Consider the following 19,133-nt stretch of genomic DNA (forward strand, 5'->3'; position numbering starts at 1 on the left):
TGAGGCTGAACAAACTGGCCAGCGATGTTATCTTCAAAACCTTAAGAGCTTAGGGTTTCTTCTCTAACTGAGTCTATATCAAACCCAGAAAGTCCTTCATGTTTCCTCTTACATAAAACTGTCTCCTAAGAGCAGCTGAAGTGTCTTGTACAGGGTGCATCACACCAGCTTCAGCTTAGAAATTTCCTGTCCAGCAGATATGACCAGGGCAAAACTGGTATCCATTTGACACTGTTTTGCTTTCCCCCTTTCATTTTTGGAGAAAACAAAAAAAAATCAGTGCTCACATATTAAAAGGATCTAAGCCCATCTTTGTACCAGTGAGTTTTCAGTAGGACCTACGCTTAGGACATCATCCAGCTGCAGTGTTTTGAGCAAGGCAGATCTGGTTTAGATCCAGATAATTGAATATCTTATCAAAAGATCTAACAAAAAACCCCAGAGAAACAGAGCCGGTAACGTTCACAGATGAGGCAGATCTGATGAAGATCAGGATGTCAGTTATCCAAAGCCGTCCGGATCTGTTGGGCAGCTGGACTCATTTGACCAGCACGTGTTTCAGCACATCTCGGCTTCAGATCCGGCACCCAAGGCCCAGTGATCCCAGTCATGGTTATGGGCAGCGGGCTCTGTTCTGAAAGAGATGGGGCAGGTATGGAGCCAAGGCTCAGAGCTCGGCCACCACAGGGCACATGGGCAGGGCACAGCTGTGAGCTCAGCTCACTGCTCCACAAATCCTGTGGAGGCACTCCGGAGACACAAGGAGATCTGTCTCTGTGTACAGCCATATGGAACTACAGAGGGAACAGTCTCAAGAAGCAGCAAAGTGTCAGAGGGACAGTTACTGGAATACTGTCTGCAAGTCTGATATCCAGGCTTGGGCAAATAAAGGAAAGGAGCATTACAGAAAGATCTTTGGACTTCTGAAAATGAGAAGAAACTTGGTTTCTCTTTATAATTAGATGCTAAACACATTAGTGGTAGACAGGACTTATTTTTGCTCAGTGCTAGAACACCACCACAGAAGGGCTTCCAGAAACAAACATCATGCAAATAATCAGTATTAACCCACATTGACTTAAACCTTGCTGTGTCCTAATGTCTAGTGACAACTTCTGTTTTCTTACTGGAAGAAATGGGGAGGAAAGTTGAAGGCAAATAAAGAGAACACTTGACTGAAGGAATTTTTAAAAAGAACTCCCAAGAAAAATCACTTTGAATGCCTCCTCATGGGCATAGAGCAGCAGCATAGCACTTGGTACATACTGCAGACATCCCAACCACGCACTCACTGCTTGGGAAATGCAACCTGTGCCCAAGCACTGCACACTTCTGCCACTTCAGGGAAAGGAGAAGCTTTTCAAGCTGCAAGGACATGGGTTGTTTTCAAGTCAGCCTTCGAAAGATCTCTTTGATAAAGAACAATATGCAGAGCTATCCAAGGACAACTGTATTCAAGGCCTTTCATAGCATGCTGGCCAAAACGAGCCATCAGCTTTGAGTGTGCAGCATGTGACACCTAAACCTCAGTTTTCCTGGAGACCATCAACTGTTACTAGTCACAGCCTCAGGCACAAGGATGCTACAGGCCTAAAGGTAGCCATAAAAATTAAATAATTTAAAAAAGAAATCAGCAGCGATGGTACTCCTAGGTTCCAGATGTATCCAAACATGAGATAGACTGAACTGACAGCTAGAAGCCAAGCTGCACTAACACAGGCAGATGCTGCAAAGATGGTTTTGGCTAGAATAGCTGTCACCAGGACAGGTCCACAGGAGGGGCTGGGCACAGAGGAGGGCACAGCCAGAGGAGCACACACACAGCAGCCCCAGGGGCTCAGAGCAGCACTGGCATCTTGAAGAGACACTGGGCAAATCAGCTTAGCTCCCAGCAGGCTGCTCAGGCCACACAGATCTGTAGCACGGAGGGTCTGGTCCCACGGGTGAGGCACCCCCTATTGCCTGACCCAGCAGCTCATCCTTCCCAAGGCGGGACCAGCTGGAAAGGCTTTGGAGAGCCAGAGCATCTGCGGTCCTGCTGCCTGCGGCTGCCAAAAGGCCCTCACAGCTTGTGGGAAAATACAGCTGTGATTCAGGCACGGCTGCTACGGCTTGTGCGGAACTGGGAACAGCTTGACAGCTTTACTTGACTCCAACAGCAACTGCAGAGCTGCCTGTTGTAGCTCAGCCCCGCTCCTCCACCGTCCTGAGTCGCGTTCAGACGCAAACCTTTTAACTTGTTTTTTAGTCGGTTATCAAGAGACAGCCAGTGGCAGATTATCATGGGAGACGGGTTTGAAAGGCGAGGCTGGTCAGATTTTGCAACTAACTGATAAAAACAAATCAACCGCAGAAACAAATTCCTCAACTCATTTCAAAGAGGAAGAAAAAAAAAGGCTTCAAGGAAGATCTCTTTTTTCCCCATCTCACAGATTTCTGGAAGTGCTTTCAATTACTTTAGCAAGGAATAAAATGTCCCTGCTCCTGATAGATTGCAGCGTTCTCTGCTCTGAAGACAAATCAATATTACAGATCACAAATAAAATAGACAGAAGGATTGAAAACAGGATTTACAACTGAATAGCTACCACACCTACATGAAAATAATAATTTACATTCCTCACCACACCCTATCAACTACACACAGGCAGCCTGAAACAGGAAAAGTAACAAAAATAATGGGAAAGAGAGGCAAAGAGTGTCTTGACATTATTTGAACTGATATGAAAACAGAAGTTGAGGGCAGGGAAGTATTTCCTCTTGAAACCAAACAAAATAACACAGAAACCTTCTGAGGGTTTAGAGTTTCAGGCTTTCTTATTGAGGGAAAAAATCCCCAAATCCTCCCAAATCTATGAAGAGCATACACTTTCCATAGAGAATGGGTTCATTGAAAAGCAATTTTCTGTTAAAAATCAGTTCTGACAGGGTAGTTTCATCCAGGCTTGGATGTTGGATACCACAGGAGGATTTGCCAGGAATAAAAATAGGCATTTAGCTCTGAAGGGCTGGGTTGCCAGGTTTAAAGATGACTCCTTGCCTAGGGAAGAGGCTCCTCCGTCTCAGGGATGGCCGGTGACAGATCAGAAGGGATACAGGTTCACGATTTGTGTGGGAGTCTTGAATAATCTGTTCCTATTTTAATGTAGGAACATGGGTGGTAACATGGAATTACAGCGTGTGGAGGCGGGCTGGTGTGCACGGATTAATGAAAAATAATGAGATAATATTGAGCACTTCTATAGTCTCATTACAAGGGCTCAGTTTCTCCACTGACAGAAATCCCTGGAAAATATCATACTCTGGGACTCCATCCCTAATCTTTGTACCAGGAATTAACAGGAAACACAAAGGCTATTTCACAAGTATATTCCTTTGAATAGAGCTTTCATTCTTAGTCTAAAATTTTAAGTGACTCTGTACTTACACAGTAATCCTTTCAACTCAAATCTCATTGAATCCAGAAGTCATTGTGGCTCCTGAGGTACTCTGCTGTGAAAAACCCAAAACAAACACTTATAATTGCATGCTGGAAGTTATGACAATGTTTATATGATGCACCAAGAAGAGACAAAAATAAGCACTGAAGGGCACAAGGGTAAAGCTGGGTTTATTGAGGACTAACTACATTAGGATCGACTAAAAAGAAAGGAAAAAACAACCCAAGCATGTTCAAACTGCATTCCAAGCAAAATTTATTTTTAGTCCCTCGATTACTGCGAGTTTCATAATGGGATTTTGAGGCCCTGCCGTTGTCTCCCATTAACAAGGGCTCTGTTATATATTCCGCAGTGTCGTGGTGGGAAATGATTCATGGCAGGGCTGGGACTTGACATTGGAGCACAGAGATGGAGGAAAACGTGTTTTGATTCACCACATTTTAAGAACAAACTCACCCTCAGAAGAAACTCCAGTAAGTTCTTGAAAGTACTGCATAAAAATAGAAATATTAGCACTATAGAAGCCAAAGCCACAAACCAAGGCTTAACCTTTATTAAGGGAAAATGATACTGGTTTTGGTAAAGCTGGAGAAGGCCACCGGCAGAATGCAGGGCTGGACTGGCAGGTCAGAAATATGATGCTTACCTGGCTACAAGATTGACCCAGTTATCAATGTGAAGGGTGACGCTGCAGTTCAAAGACCACTGCACGTACATGATTTGATGCAGCAACAAAGAAAATCATTAAATATTTTTAAACCACTGGCCTCCCATAGACCAAAGGAAGACTGGGTGCTACCAACACTGGTCACTGGAGTGATTTTTAAGCATCTGTTGCTATGAAGAGGGAAAAGCTGTTTTCAACACAGTAAGGGTTTCCCAGCAAAAGCCACGCAGAGGAGGGGTCAGACACAGTTCCCTGTTGCCTCGGTAAGAGTTGAACGGGTGAGGTCAACCTGTCCTTTGCTTGCAGCTGCTGACAAGGTGATCTAAAGGAAAAGGCAATGGCACCCCATGGTGTGGCCCTTGCCAAGACACAGGCACACCACCACGCTGGTCCTGAATCAAGGCCAGGAGATTTCTGAGAGTCTCTTCCTTAATGACATGAGGCCACACACAGTCTCACCCCTGAAAATGACTCAGCAGTCCTAAGGATTATCAAGTCATTTAATTTCTGCCTATGAACTCCGCCCTCAGCCCTCAGACCCTTAGCTGAAGTCAATGAAAAGAGCATCACCATCTCCAGTAAGTTTTGGCACAGGACCCTGAGTCCATCAAACCAGTCATTTCTGTCCTACAATGGCACAATGGGATTTCTCCTCCATGCACCAAAGATTCAGACTGTCCCATTAGCTGAATTTTGAGGTTTTTCTGAAGTAAAATCAGTAATCCAGCAGTCCTGTGTGAAAGAAATCTGGGGAAATTCTGCTCATTGAACAGAAGCATTCCTTGGAGACAACATACATCAAACATGACTTACAGGAAGATTAACTTTTATTCAGATGGTATCTTAAGGAATTTCCATTGTCGTGAATGATGAACACTTTTATTATGGGGAGAGGCTGGTTAATCTTTAACCAAGAATTTACAAGAGATTCGTAAAACAAACAACAAACAATTTATGAAGCTTCATGAGATCTTCCTTTTATTCTGAAGAGTTTGTACTGCAAATGCTACCAGGTCGATAGCTGCGTTATGAAAGGAAGGACAAGGTAGGCAACGTGAAATGCCCAACAAATCCCTACTGGGAACATCACCTCTGGATATGACAGAGGGAACTCAGCCAAAAACCTGTGCTGAGGGAAGGGTTCAAAGGTGTGTGCAGTCCAAGTGTTTCCAGAAAAATCTTAGGCCACTAATTCATTTCAAAAACATGACAGAACAATTGGCAGGTGACCAATGCACCATCTGACACAGTAGGACCTTCACGAACACTTCTCTCGCTGATGCTGAAGCTGATGGAAGGTATTTCTTTAGCTCCAATGAATATTAAAAGCACATCCGTGCCCCACTCCCCCGTCTCACAGCCCATGCTCAGAACCCCAACTCATAACACACACAGTCTCTCTAGTTAAATAACAGGGTTTGTGAGCAGGTAGAAACGGGATTCCTGGGAGGTGCCAAACCACCACCTGCGTTTCCTGCTGCAAGAAAGAAAAGTGTATGCATACACCAACGTCTCCAGAAAGCTTGAATGGAAAACCCTTTCGTGTCAGAAGTTTATTTTTATTGGTAAAATATTAAATAATATACAGAATTAAAAACTGCACTTACACTTCTGAGAAGAAATAATTCTTGGACAAATTATATACTTGTTCCTGAGATTCCCTACATTTATTCCAGTAGCTGTGCACTCAAGACAGTACAAACCTTTATAATATAATCCTTTTCACAAAGTATTACAAAGTTTCTGCAGCTTCTTTTATTTATACACACACGCACACACGGACTCCCACTCTCACATGGCTGTACAACACTCACACAGGTACAGAGCACACACATACAGATGTGCAACCATATGTATGCATGTATGCTAAGAAGAAAATAAACGTAACAACAAGTCCCATAGTTCAGTCTATAGCGGCAAAACTCTTTTAGCTGGGGGATACAGGTTTACATTAGGGTTGCTCACATGCACCACTGTCAAGGGGATTGTTTCTGAACTCCTTTTATAATAGCACCTTCCAATGAGCACATAAAGAAGTGGGACAATTCCCAGTGTCTTCTCTGGCTTTTCGAGTAAACTGGGATGCCATATTTTTAATTTTTTTTTTTTTTTTTTTTTTTAATTTAAGATTCCTCAATTTGAGCTCAGAAGATCTATCACAGAACTGAAAATTCTTTACCTGGGAGAAAAAAGGGGTCATTTCCCCGGTTAGTTGCCCAGCTGTCGTCAGGCAAAGAGCACTGAGGAGGGCAGAGTGCAGCTCCGGAGCAGCCAGGGAAGATGCGGTGACAAAGGGGTCACACCCGCAGCCCGAAGCTCCGCTCCCCGGCCGGGCCGGGCCGTGCCCGGGTCCCGCTGCTCAGCACAGCCCCCGTGAGCAGCAGGAGCCGAGCCCCCACGGGAGGTTCCCAGAATTTGGCCCAAGGAGTGAGACCCAGCGGGCACCACCATAGTCGCCCACCGAATGCATTGTTCTTCTTCACCTCAAACACCAGGGGCTGGGCAATGATTTTGGCAATCAATCAGAAGGGAATAGAGCCTCCTCGCCTTTGTTATTACTACAAAGAAATCTCTTAAATACAAATTTAAAAGATGTAAGTGGCTACTGTGCATGCGCAGGAACTGCCTTTCCAAGAAACCTCAATGGGATTTCATTCCTTTTTTATTATGTACCTAAATACATATTTACAGAACAGCGGCTTCAGTCTACTGGGGGGCAGGAGGGAAGGCAATAAAAATACACTATATATAAATATGTATGATATGTAAAACAAGTCCTGTCTAAACTTATATAAGACAAGGACAACTCTAAAGAAGCTTTTCTGGTCTCTCAGGTAGATAAAGGACACGCGTCCTGTAATTCTTATGCGGGCAAATCTCTCCCATTAGAGTAAACAGCAGTTTTGCCCTAGCTAAGAGATTAGGCCTAATCCAAAATCCATCCTCAAAGTCAACAGGAGTCTCCACTGAATGGGTTTTGGATCAAACCAAAAGATCTTTTTATTTTTTGTCATTTTTAATAAACATCAATATTAAGTGCTTTTTCTTAAAAAAGAAAGCTGCAATTAGCAGACAAGAGGAAGGAAGAGTCAAGAACAGGTATGTCCTTAATTCTGGATGTGGATGTGTTTCAATGCCCAACGATAAGCAGGAGGTAAATTATGGGCTTTAGCCTTAATTTACAGTTTCTCATATTTTGTCAATCAAAATCAGTTTACTTGAACCATATCTTTAAATGCATTTAGAGTAGAGCATTTTGTTTCACTGACTTGTGTGGACTGAGGAAGGAACACAGAAACCACTGTACATTAATAAGATGTCAGGGTAAGTATTGCACTTGAACAGAAAAATAACCCAAAACCGTGGTTTTGTTGGTGACTTTTGTTTTTAGAATTAATATAAGCAAATCATCCATGTCTGCAATGATCATGTTTAGAAAGCAGAATCCAAGAATGAAGCATAAGAAGCAAATTTGGGGTTGGTAACCCCCACCCTGGAATACAACAGTAGTAAAACTTTTTTTAAAGCATTTTCTTCCAACAGGAAAAAAAAATTATATGACCTTTTTTTTTTTTTTTTACTTTACAATTTTAAATCTTTCTAAACATTTGCATTAAAAGTTTCCAGTTTCTCATAAAAAGATATACATTTTAGGAAAAAAAAACCAAACCAAAACAACCAGAAAATAAAACCAACTAAAAAGGAAGGCAAATATACAGTATTATAATTACATCACTTTAGAGTCATCTCAAAGGTACCCTAGATCTTTAAAGTGTTACAAAGAGTACGTACCTTAATTTTTTTTCTCAAATCAACTTTTTTTTCTTTTTTCCTGTTTTTAATAAAAAACTACACTTGAGTACAAAAATATGTAAACAGACTGTACAGCCAATGAACAAAAAAAAACCCAAAAAACAACCCCCCAAAACCCCTAGACAGCCCAAAGCTACAGGAGATAAGAGCAGGCCCAGACTTAAAGCTCCAAGAAGGAAAAGGGGGAAAGAGAAAAGCACAGAAAGCCAGAGGAGACTGCTACCTGGTGAGGAAGTGAATGTGTTCAAGCTCTGAGGACACTTGACAATTTGTCAAATAATTGATCACAGTTTCAGAATCTGAATGACTACAAAAACAACCAAAAAAAGTCCTTCCCTTGTTACAGTGTGTTCAGGAATGAACATCCATTTCCAGTAAGCAATGTCAAATCCCAGTAAGTGCATAGTAGGGATTCAGTGACCTCCACCCCTGCAAGAAGCTTTTCTTACTCGATGTCACTTGAGGTAAAACTAAATGGCCCGATTTACCGCAAACTGGCCCCGTTGTGCCCGTATGGAGCCGTGCTCCCCCCATGCCTTGCGGGAGGCATCCGTCCTTTATCCAGCCTGGTGATACAGAGCAGAGGCTGCTGGTACCCAGGGATTAAGGCTGCTACACAAAATAAGGGAAGGCGCCTTCAGCGCTGCAACTGAGGCCTGCCCAGAGCTGCTGTGCTGCACCCACTGGCCCTGATCTCACAGGGAACGGGAGAGACCAAACACACGGTCAGCTGCAAAGCTCCTGTGCACTTCCAGATCCAGCCGAAGGGATGGCACGAGGCTGATGGTGCTCAAATGCTTTCCTGGGCTGCAGTGCAGTCACCTAAACCAACACTTGCTGTGGGAAGGAAGCATTGGCCCCAGCTTTGGGCCGGGCTGCTCCCTTTCTCCCAACAGGGTCCACGTAGTACCAGTCCCTCTCAAGACATGATCTGATTCTTCATTGTCATTCACTCTGGTGAAATACTTCACGTACGGCTAGTCAAAATATCACAGTTTTTTTGTTTTGTTTTCTTTTTGCAACTGTAAAAAATATTAGGTTTACTACAACAATGCAGGTCTCTGTTGAAAAGGTCGTTTCTGTCCACTGATTAATTAGGCCCCAAGATGAAAAGGAGAAGTTTGTACTGAAGGAGAGAGCATGGGAAGCTATCTTCAAAGATGAGGACCCAAGTGAGCATACTGATAACCACCTTTCCAAAGGCTGGAAGCGAACAGGAACCAGGAATCTGCATGATCAACTGGGAAGGTAGGTGAATTAAACAGAGACTGGTTTTATTGTTTTCTTGGCCTGTTAAGCACACAGCATGGCAAAGCCTGAGCCCACACCTCCTCCTGACTGTCCTCTGCTCATTTCAGAGCCAGGTAGGAGAAGGACTCAACCCACCCTTTCAGGTGTAGGAGGTCAAATTGGAAACTAAGTTGGGAACCAGTGATGTTCTCCTTTGCTTATACCTCAGAACACATCAATGGGATAAAAGGGAATCTATTTACTACAAAGAAAATTCTAGCTCTTTTCTACCTAGTTGCTCCCCTCACCACCCCTCTGTGGCTGCCGTGGCCTGGGCCCAGCAGAGCAGTGCTAAGGGGGTGGCTCTGGGCTGTTGCTGGACTCAGGGTCTGCCCAAAGCCCGCTGGCCCAGCCACCTTGCCCATGGTGGCCCTCCTGCCTTGGCTGTGCTGGCACACTCAGCTCTGCAGCCCCGCAGTGGGAACCAGGGACCAACCCACTGAGAAAGTCCCAGAACCAGCACTGTGCTCGTCACCACAGTGTTCCAGCTCATGAACCCCCTGAACACCTACTGATGGGCTTCTCTCATCTCTGTGCCAGTTCCTGAGGTGGCAGCAGCATGACAGGCAAACTTGCAAACCACTTCCAAAGGACTTGCAACATTTGTTTTTCCAGGTTGAAGCAAGTGCTTTAAAGTCTGCTCCCATTCCTAAGTGGGAACTTTAAAGCAGAGCAAAGTCCATTTCCAAGGGTGCTTTACTTAAAGCGCTGAGAGGGAGAAAACAGGAGACACTTCTCTGGCTCTCCATAGGGCACGGTGCAGCTGGGGGCTCCCGCGGCAAGTCTTGGCATTGCACTGGGAATGCCGTGCTCCCTGGGACCAGCTACAGACCAGCTCTGGCTGGATAGCTGGAATGCACTTGGCTAGGGTAATTTTCAGCCCTTCCCACTCCTAAAAGCCAGCTGACTCCAGAAAATCTCACAGCAAAGTACCAACAAGGTCCTCTCTCTGGGTCAAGCTGCCAAGGAGGGTGCTAAGCAGGAGAAGGGATGTTTCCTTTGGGTTGGATTTCGTCGTGCATTCTGAAAGGGTCTGGTAGGATATCATGAACGACATCAAGATCTCCCAAAATGCATTTGGAAAAGGCACATATACAATAAAGCATATATCTAACTACACAATACCATATATATATATAAATATACTTTCTCAAGCTCTCCAGCTGTCCCAGACCACATTTTTGTTTTTAAATGCTACTAAGCCAAGCTAAGAGGTGAATTACTAGCAGAAAAGCCAATTTCATCACTCTTTCCTAAAATCCCACACTAACTTTAGGTGACTCTGGCAGCCTCCCTCCTCCCCCCTCATTACATTATAAAGCACAGCAAGAGTTAAGGAAAGGAATTAGTCCAGTGAAGGAACTGTATTACTGTAGCTCCTGCCCTTGGCTGAAATAAGCACCTTTGCTGCAATAATCTCCAAAGATCCTTTCTAGAGGAAGAAGTGTCTGTTGTCTGGCTTCTTTCAAATCAGAACAAGCTAGCTCAGGACCTGGGAAAGAGTAATAATGTCCCATGAAAGCCCAGCTTTGAAGGGTTGGGTTTCATTACTGACCTCCTGCCTGACAGCACAAATTTAGGGAAGCCCTTGTAAACAGAAAGAAATTTGGAAACTCTGGCAATTGAGAATTTCTTCACCTTGCAGTAAAAATACTTTAGGTCCACTGGCTACTTTGTGAACTGGGTCCTCACATTGTAGAAACCAGTACCACTAAACATCAGGCCAATTAACCCATTTAGAATCTTCCCCTCTACTACAGACCACTACAGGTTAATGCCTAGACACCTTTCACATCACATCACAGATGAAAGCACTTTTTAAGGAGAATAAAATTGTTTTAATCCCATAAGTTTCTGAGTAAAGAGCAGGCTTTACTGAAAAATGCAATATATTTTGATGTGCACTCCTAACTGATTACAAAGAGAGGTGGCTGTAAAATTCATCAGTCTTAACTGCAGATATATAGATAATGCCCTTTGCTCCAAGGATATGGATCACACCAAGAGCAGAATAAGCAGTCACACTTCTATTTTAATTAATAGGCTTCTAATCCTCTAAACTGAGTCAGAATATTGCCATTTTTGATGTAAAAGAAGCAAAAGGGTTTACTGGCAGGGATGTGCACAGAAATGGTTTCATTTTTTTTTTTTTTCTCTTTTTAATGAAAATGGGGAATGCTCACAGGAAGCCAATTCTAAATTTGCAAATGCATGTCTCTAACCGGAAACCTGATTCCAAGAATTTCAGAAGAGTGCAATAAAAATCAGCCAGGTTCAATTTCCAGCAGCAAATACTCAGAACAAACGGATTTGGAGGCCAAGGATTAGCTACCGAAATTCCTAGTACACTATGAATGACTAATGAACTCGACGAAACTCAAGAGCTTTTCTTAGAAATCCACTTCTTGCAGAGAGCAAGCAAGAAAAAACACCCAAAGAAATCTCTGCTGCCCCATTTTGCTCACTTTTGTGAAGGGACAAACTGCATTACATAAATCTCTCTAATATTTTTCACTAGGAATTGAATTCTAAAGTACATGTTAATCCAAAATTTTGTTCAAAATTTGAACTAGAATTTAATCTTTCTTCTTTTCCTACCTTTAGGATGAACATCTTCAGTGAATGTTTAGAAAAGGACATGGATAATAAAAATTAATGTGACCCCTCAAGTTTCTTCCTCTCCAAAAAATGTAGTTTCCATAAGATAACTCCCCAGTGCCTCCCCAGTCCCTGTGCCTGTGACACCAGGACATACAGATCTCACCTGCTACCATTAGATCAAGACGCTGGATTTAACTGAAGCCAGGTCCAAAATCAGTGGGCCTCCCCATCTGATCCGTTAAACATCTACAGAATACACCCTACCGAAGGTATCAGTGAGTCATCCGTGAACCGAAGGGTATACACTAACGAACTGCAGATATAATTGCAGCCAACTGATTTGTGGATACGCAAGAGATTCTCTACCTTTCCCGTATTCTGGTGCTTTCCCAAACAAAGGCAGAAATTTTAAACACTTTTTCCCTAGTGCTAACTATTCCAAGAAACCACAGCCCATGTTTTTTCACTGACCACAGAGGGGAGAACGGAGTGTTGCCCCCAGAGACTGAACGGATTTGCCGGCAACCTTTTCTCTGGCTTGAGCACGTGTTTTTCTGGAGGCCCAGGCAAGCCCAGCAACCCTGAGGCCCAAGAACCATTCCCTCTCCACTGTGTTCTTAAAAGACCTTTCCTGCCTCAGCAAATCACAACCACTGTTTTCTTTCTTTTCTGAATTTCCAGGCACATCCTGACACAAAGCATGGCTGGCCGCCTCCTAAGCCCACCTCCCTAACTGCAGAGAATCAGCCACACGGAATAAAAGCGATGCCCTCCAGCACCTCCCTGCTTTTCTCCTGCACAAACTCCTTTGACTGCACCAGACACAAGACAATGAGAATGGTCCGGAGGACAGCACTGGTTCATTTGCCCCAGTTTCCTCTACATGAGGGTGAAGAAAGAAGGAGAGGGAGGAACCCAACGACATTAAGAACAATGTTGGGAATAGATCTTTAAATCTGTCTCTCCAAAGCCTGCATATTCCCAGCCTTGATAGGTCTCACATTACACAAGATGACATTTCTCTCCATATTGTATTATAATTAATAGGCTACTGCAAGACTTTACCAGCTCCTACTTAATAGCATTGCAGTGCTGGGAAGCAGTCGTCAGGTAATCTGGCCATGATCTACTGTATTCTTTCTAAACACAGGTTCTAGCTGCCAAGAATGTCACCATAAAAAGATTTCAATCAATACCACTCAGCTCCTACTTTCAAATGCTCCAGGTCTAGGAAGAGAAGAAGAAAAAAACCCAGTACCCTCAAAACGAACAGCAAACTGGCATATGCATCAAGTGCACAGATTGGAGAGAGCAGATGGGAATTCATTATGGCCTGATCTTGCTCTCTCTTTTATACTTTAGTAACTTTATCCTTTGGAAAAGGTCTCCCCGAGCGCATGGAGACCATGCGTGCGGAGGGGGTTAAACCCATGCAGATCTTTCCATTCTCAAGCTGTGCTCTTGTTGCCAAACAACAACATTTCAATTGTGATTGGTACAAACAGTTGGGTTTCAATGGCAATCTGTCCTGTAGGTTTAAGCCCAGTTTTTACTGATGCAACTTGCTGGGTGGTTGCTGGCTTTGTTATTTACTGAGAGAGAGAGAAAGGAAACAAAACAGTTCAGTGGATTTGTTTTCTTGTCCAGTCTGTAGGTCAAGGACTCTCTCTGGAGTGTGTTTCTCCATTTGCTTTTCCTACAGGGAAATTAACAAATTAGGAATAAAAATGAAATCTTCCAAGTCCAAATCAATACACAGCACTTACATCTCCACTTATCACTTTCTGAAGAAGTAGAGAAGGTCGTATGTGACCTGTTGGTTTGCTGGGCTTCTGTGCTCGCCATGAGCCAAGGCTATCCAGCAAAACCTGCTAACACTTCCACCCCTAAATTAAGCAGAATTGATGACTTACAAACAAAAGGACATCAGTGGTTCAGCAAATTAGCAAGTAAGACGTCAACAAGAGAAAAAACAGTCAAGGTTCAGATCCTGATGTAGCTGAAGTAGTTGGGGCAGTTCCATTAAATTCAATGGAGCCAAGAGGGTTAATGCTGGCCAAGGATCTGGCTCCTAATACTTTCCCAGCTGCAAGTCTTAGTTTAGGCTGTTGCCAAGAGGTTAACACTGTGATAGTAGAATGAGAAAGTATTTACATAATTATATATCTATATATACCTATATTTGCTACTAGTACTTTTGTCATTTTTAAATCGGTAATTTTAAACCAAAAGTATTTCAGAAGAGCAGCAGAACCTCTTGAGTAAACTACAGACTCTCACCCACTCCTAGGCCACTTATTGTCCTAGAAGCAAGATTAAATGTTATTTCTAAATGCTCTTTCTTAAAACTTAGGGTACAACTAAAGAAATAAGGCCCATAAGGGTCTCTAAGAAGCCAATGAGACAACACATAGGCATGGAGTAACAGAATATCAACAATTCTAAAAGAAGGTGCTTCATAAGTTAAGGAAAATAAAAACACAAAGCCTCAGACTTACCACAGAAGGCCCTCAGACTTATGAAACTAAATGCTGTAATGTGGTACAGTGTTAAGACATACATATCTTTTTTTTTTTTTTAATTTATTTACATTCTAGAGGGGCAATACACACTGAACCCAGGAAAACACCTCACCCTTGAAAGTAATTTTGAAAAGAATATTGACTTTGATTCATGCTCCTAACTCCCTAACAGTTTTTCTTTAAAAATAATTGTTCATTCTGCTGAACAATGTTCCCCCCCCTTTCCTCCAGCCACCGAAAGCTCGCACTGTATCTACACATCAGAAAAAGGCTCTCCTCTGAAATGTTTCTACCTATTCCTCTGAAATTGTAAATGAGTGGCATCTTGTTGGGACTTGAAAGCACCTGACAGGGTTGAGCGATATCCCAAAAGAGGACACGGTGTACAACTGAGACGGACACAGACTGCCTTCCAATTCCCACAGAAAGAAAGGCAGGTCACTCCCCAAAAAGTGATGGCCACAACAAAACCCTCTTTTATCCATTCCCTTCCTTCTTTCCACTCCTAAGCTGGGCAGAGCAAATGAGGTTGGGTCCACAAAAAATAAGGTTAATAATAATAATTAAACAACAGCAACAACAACAACAGCAACAACAACAAAATAGGCGTCTCAATGTCTGAGGAAAAGTGGGATTGTAAGTGCAGTATTTCTTCATGTGCAGTTCTTCTACTTCATACGAGTCCCCTTTGGATGAGAAGGCCTAGCGGAATGTGTGCTCCCCCCGGACTATGTGCGACGAGAACTCATAGCGGTCCTGGCTCCGGTAGCCACAGATGTTGCACTCCAGCGGGTCCCGGTAGCCATGGCAGCCCATGTGGATGGTGTACATGACATGGTCCAGGAAGAGGACGCGACAGTGCTCGCACTTGAAAGCCCTAATCTGCTCCCCTTCTCCATTGATCACCTTGTACATATCCTTTAAAGAGCCCTTAGAAGCTTTTGTGACATCCAAAGGCTTGGCCTCCTCCTTCACATAAGCCGGGTTTGGCTTTATCTTGGGGGTTAAGGCAGCGTTTCCTGGGTAGGACTGGCGGTCGTCGTGGCTGCTGTCTGAGTCAGTAGAATCCAGGCAGCTATTGCTGGGGGAGCCCTCTCTATCCTGGATTCGACTCTTTGGTCTGATGAGGGAGATGGGGCCATCCATGTTGTTCTCGTGGCTGTCGGCTGTTTCCCTGCTGATAGGCCTCTCTATCCTGCTGGGATGATAGACCTGAGCGTAAGCTGAGCTGATGACCGGGGCCACCTCTGCAATTGTGCTCGGTGTGTGCTGCATCAGGGGGTGAAGTGCCTCAGCTCCAAGGTAGGTGATTGCATTGGTGATGGCTTGGTCCATCATGTGAGACTGCATCAGCTCAGCCTCCTTCTCATAGTTTAGGTTCATATCAAAGGAGATATCTGGATAGCCAAATCTCATGAACTTTTCACCTAAGAGATAAGAGCAAATGCATGAGCAAAATCAACATAATCACTGCAGTGTTTCACTGTAAAAGGGGTGGGGAGGGACAGAAAGCCCCTGACTTGGGGTGAAATTATTCCAGAGTCTAAAGTTAATCTCCTTCTACCTTTTTACTGACGTCCGATAAAGTTCCTGTCCTGAGATGGGTAAAATGGTAACCTCACCAAGAGCTTTCTTTCTGTTTTTTTTTTTACTTACTCCAGGTGAAACATGTGGCTGCAGTAACTTCCAGAGCAATTCCAAACTTTCCACTGGGCCTGACTGTGCCCATACTTCAAGTTTGGAAATACATGTTAACTGGTAGATAATGGATTGAAATATTGAGGTCACTGAAGTTTGGACAGAGTATGTCATTGGACATACTCTCCCCAAAATTCAAGGGACCATTTCACATGTCCCCCACAATCTGAGGTGCGTCACACCTACCTTACAACAGGGCTGCACAGTGAGAAACCTAAACAACAGGTACAGGGGGCTTGTTACAGTGGTACCTTTAGAGCCACAATATGTAAATCCTTTAACCAGCAGGAAAAACCCCAAACATTAAATAACAGCATGTGGCAAAGAATGAAGAATGAAGGCATTTACAGGAGCAGTGGAGGCTGACCTTTGCAGTTTCCCCCCCTCAAAATAAAAGATTCTATCCTTTTTGGACTGAGAAAAAAAGACATACACACACCCCTCCCTTCCCAGTGTCTACTTAGGCAAGAAAACAAATAGAGAAACCACGTGTATAGCTTAGTTTCACTTGGGAGAAGGCAGAAGCGCCTTTCACTGACACGGGATAAATAAATACATAATGATGCTGAAGCTGGCTGATTCATCACTGTGTGAATCCAAACTCACATCCTTGTAACATTTTTACATCAATGGCGTGACAGATATGAAAAAGCAGAACCACATGCTGGTACATTATGGCAGTCACAGGGCATGTTGTGCATCACAGCTCTCCTTGGAGGTGAACAAATTGACCACTGCTTACACCAGGGCTCAGCTCAGCAGCACTGCTTTTCCAGTGATGGTTTTGGAGTATTAGGACAAGTCAAGCTCATGGAATAACTTCTTTTTAAACAGGAAAGGTTATATGCATATGATACAAGATACACATGCTGCTATGTGTTCACACATGCAATTAGCTAGTTGTTGATAGCTAACTTTTAGAGCTGATTTTATGAAGTCTGATAAATAATTTTGGTTGGTTTTCATTGTCTTTGCTACTTCACTTCCTTGTTGCATAAAACCAGACATTTTTCCAGTAGGATAAGTTAAATTCAAGGAGTCACTACTTACAAGTGGTTTGGCTACTCAAGAATTAAATTACTCAAGAATCTTCTTCTATCACCTTTTGCCAAAATTGCTTGGAACACAATGTGTATAAACCACTATAAGAAACAGAACTGCAATCCCAGATCTCTTCCAAACTGCATTAGTACATTTCAACACAGCTATCACTCAGCATTTTATTTTTGACTATAATAGTTCATTCTACTTAGTGTGACTTATTCTAAAGTGATGCATAGAGAACAACCATGTTATCCTTAGAGATGATGCATCACTTCTGCTGGGGAACGTAGCCCTGATTAGCAAGGTAATTAAATGTAAGTTTAAAGTGAAGCACATGAATATTCCTACTGTCTTCAGCAATACTGTTCACATGGCTGGACACCCTACCATGTTTGTGTACCTCATGCTGTGTACTCAACGCTGGTCCAGTAATCTAACGTGACCTGTGGATGAATCTTGCCATCAAACATCCTTTTTTCAGTGTTTTGCTGTGGTCTGGCAGTCTGTGATGGCTGTGCTGCCACAGACGGGATGGACAGCTCTGTAACAGGATGTGGCTCCAGCCTCCTATGAAAGAGAGCAGCTCCTTCCCAAGTGGGGGCAAAGTGGGACTGGAGGACAGCTCCACGAGGCAAGTGTGTCTGGTGCCCACTGGTGCCTGTCACCTGCTCTGGCCACCTGTGTTGTTCTTGTGTTTGGATAAAGAAATGGATCTGGTGATGGTCTGATCCAGCTGCCAAACACACTGTCAGTCCTTTGTAGGCTTTATAGATCAAGAAATATTACCCATGCTTTATGGGCTACTTGGATAAATGATGCAAACCTTATTTTGATTCCTTTCATCATCCATGTTTAGTTACTCCAGCACAGACAGCAAAGAAAGCTGTAAATTGCCAGTGACCTGAATTATTTATTCCTTTAATTATGAACCAGTTCCAAAGATGTCAGAGCCTGAGAAATGGAGGGTGACATAAAAAAGTAAAATAAATGATAACATGGGAGGGAGAGGGCGTAAAACACAGAGCTCAGAAGTAACCAATAAACAGTCCAATAGACCAGTACAACGTGGTTTCCAAATTAAATTCCTCTTTAGCCAATTCTACTTAAAACCAGCTAATCATACCAATCATTCTGAATTTTTATTTAAACTATGCTCCAATTCTATTTATCCTTGCCCTACATTAGTGAAGCAGAAGAAAAAACATTCTCCCCTCTGGCCATATGACATTCAAATAAACCCCGAAACAGGTATTTGAAGCTAGATCAAAGCACACAGACACAGCTGTCCTGTGATACCTGTAGTCCATCTCATCAAGTATCTAAAGCAGCTGCAATGCTGGACACTTGGGAGAAAGCTGCAAGAAATCTTGGAGAAAGCCGTTCCAGCATTTCCCCCTGGGGAAGTTTCTCCCTGACCCCCATTAACCAGAAGCTGACTGTAATTTGGCAGCCGGCTGATCTTCATCTGTTCTGAGACGCCCGTGTATTTTTAATTCTTACTCTAACAACCATGGTCTTATCGTAAGCCACATAAATGTCTCCTTTTGCATCCTGCCAGTTCTTAACCTCAGTGACATTCTAAGAGTAAGCTCCAAATTCCAGCTGAAAATACGTGAATCTGCTTCTACGTGACCAGCCTGAAGACAGCTGCTTTTAATTTAACTGGTGTCTGCCTCTCTCTTATTGAACAAGGGGCAAAAAGAAGTACTCACACTCCTGCACATCACAAATTGTACTTTCTGTCTCCACTATTTAAACTGGTTTGCTAAGAGTAGTACCTCAATATCAGATATATAACCAAATCTCTCACGCAGAAATGAATTCATTCTATTTGCTGTACACTGCCCTCCTTTCCTCCTGAAAATTCAGCCAGAGAGCCTGTGGTCCATAACCACGGTCCCTTGGAGATTGTTGATCAGAAAGAGCAGTAAAGCATTGATAGATGTAGCATGTAAAGATTTTAGCTTATGCTTACATGACCTTCTCATAAACACCATTAAGTTGTTTTGGATAGGTGCCACGCTTGCAGTATACACAGGAAAATTTCCTGCAAGCAAG

At 43.2% G+C, this 19,133-nt stretch overlaps 1 protein-coding gene across 7 annotated transcripts in view; it reads right to left on the minus strand.

The window, feature by feature from the left end:
• Positions 1-5,645: 5,645 nt before the first annotated feature.
• The window catches only part of IKZF2 (IKAROS family zinc finger 2), a 118,177-nt gene continuing 104,689 nt past the window's right edge, over positions 5,646-19,133 (minus strand). For all 7 annotated transcript variants that reach the window (XM_039555272.1, XM_039555273.1, XM_039555267.1 and 4 more), the window contains one exon: positions 5,646-15,760. In XM_039555272.1, the coding sequence (XP_039411206.1) occupies positions 15,036-15,760 (725 nt within the window). In that variant the 3' untranslated portion in view covers positions 5,646-15,035. The remainder of the gene's footprint in view (positions 15,761-19,133) is intronic.

Source organism: Corvus cornix, chromosome 7 (genome assembly GCF_000738735.6).
Source record: "Corvus cornix cornix isolate S_Up_H32 chromosome 7, ASM73873v5, whole genome shotgun sequence".
Taxonomy (NCBI): domain Eukaryota; kingdom Metazoa; phylum Chordata; class Aves; order Passeriformes; family Corvidae; genus Corvus; species Corvus cornix.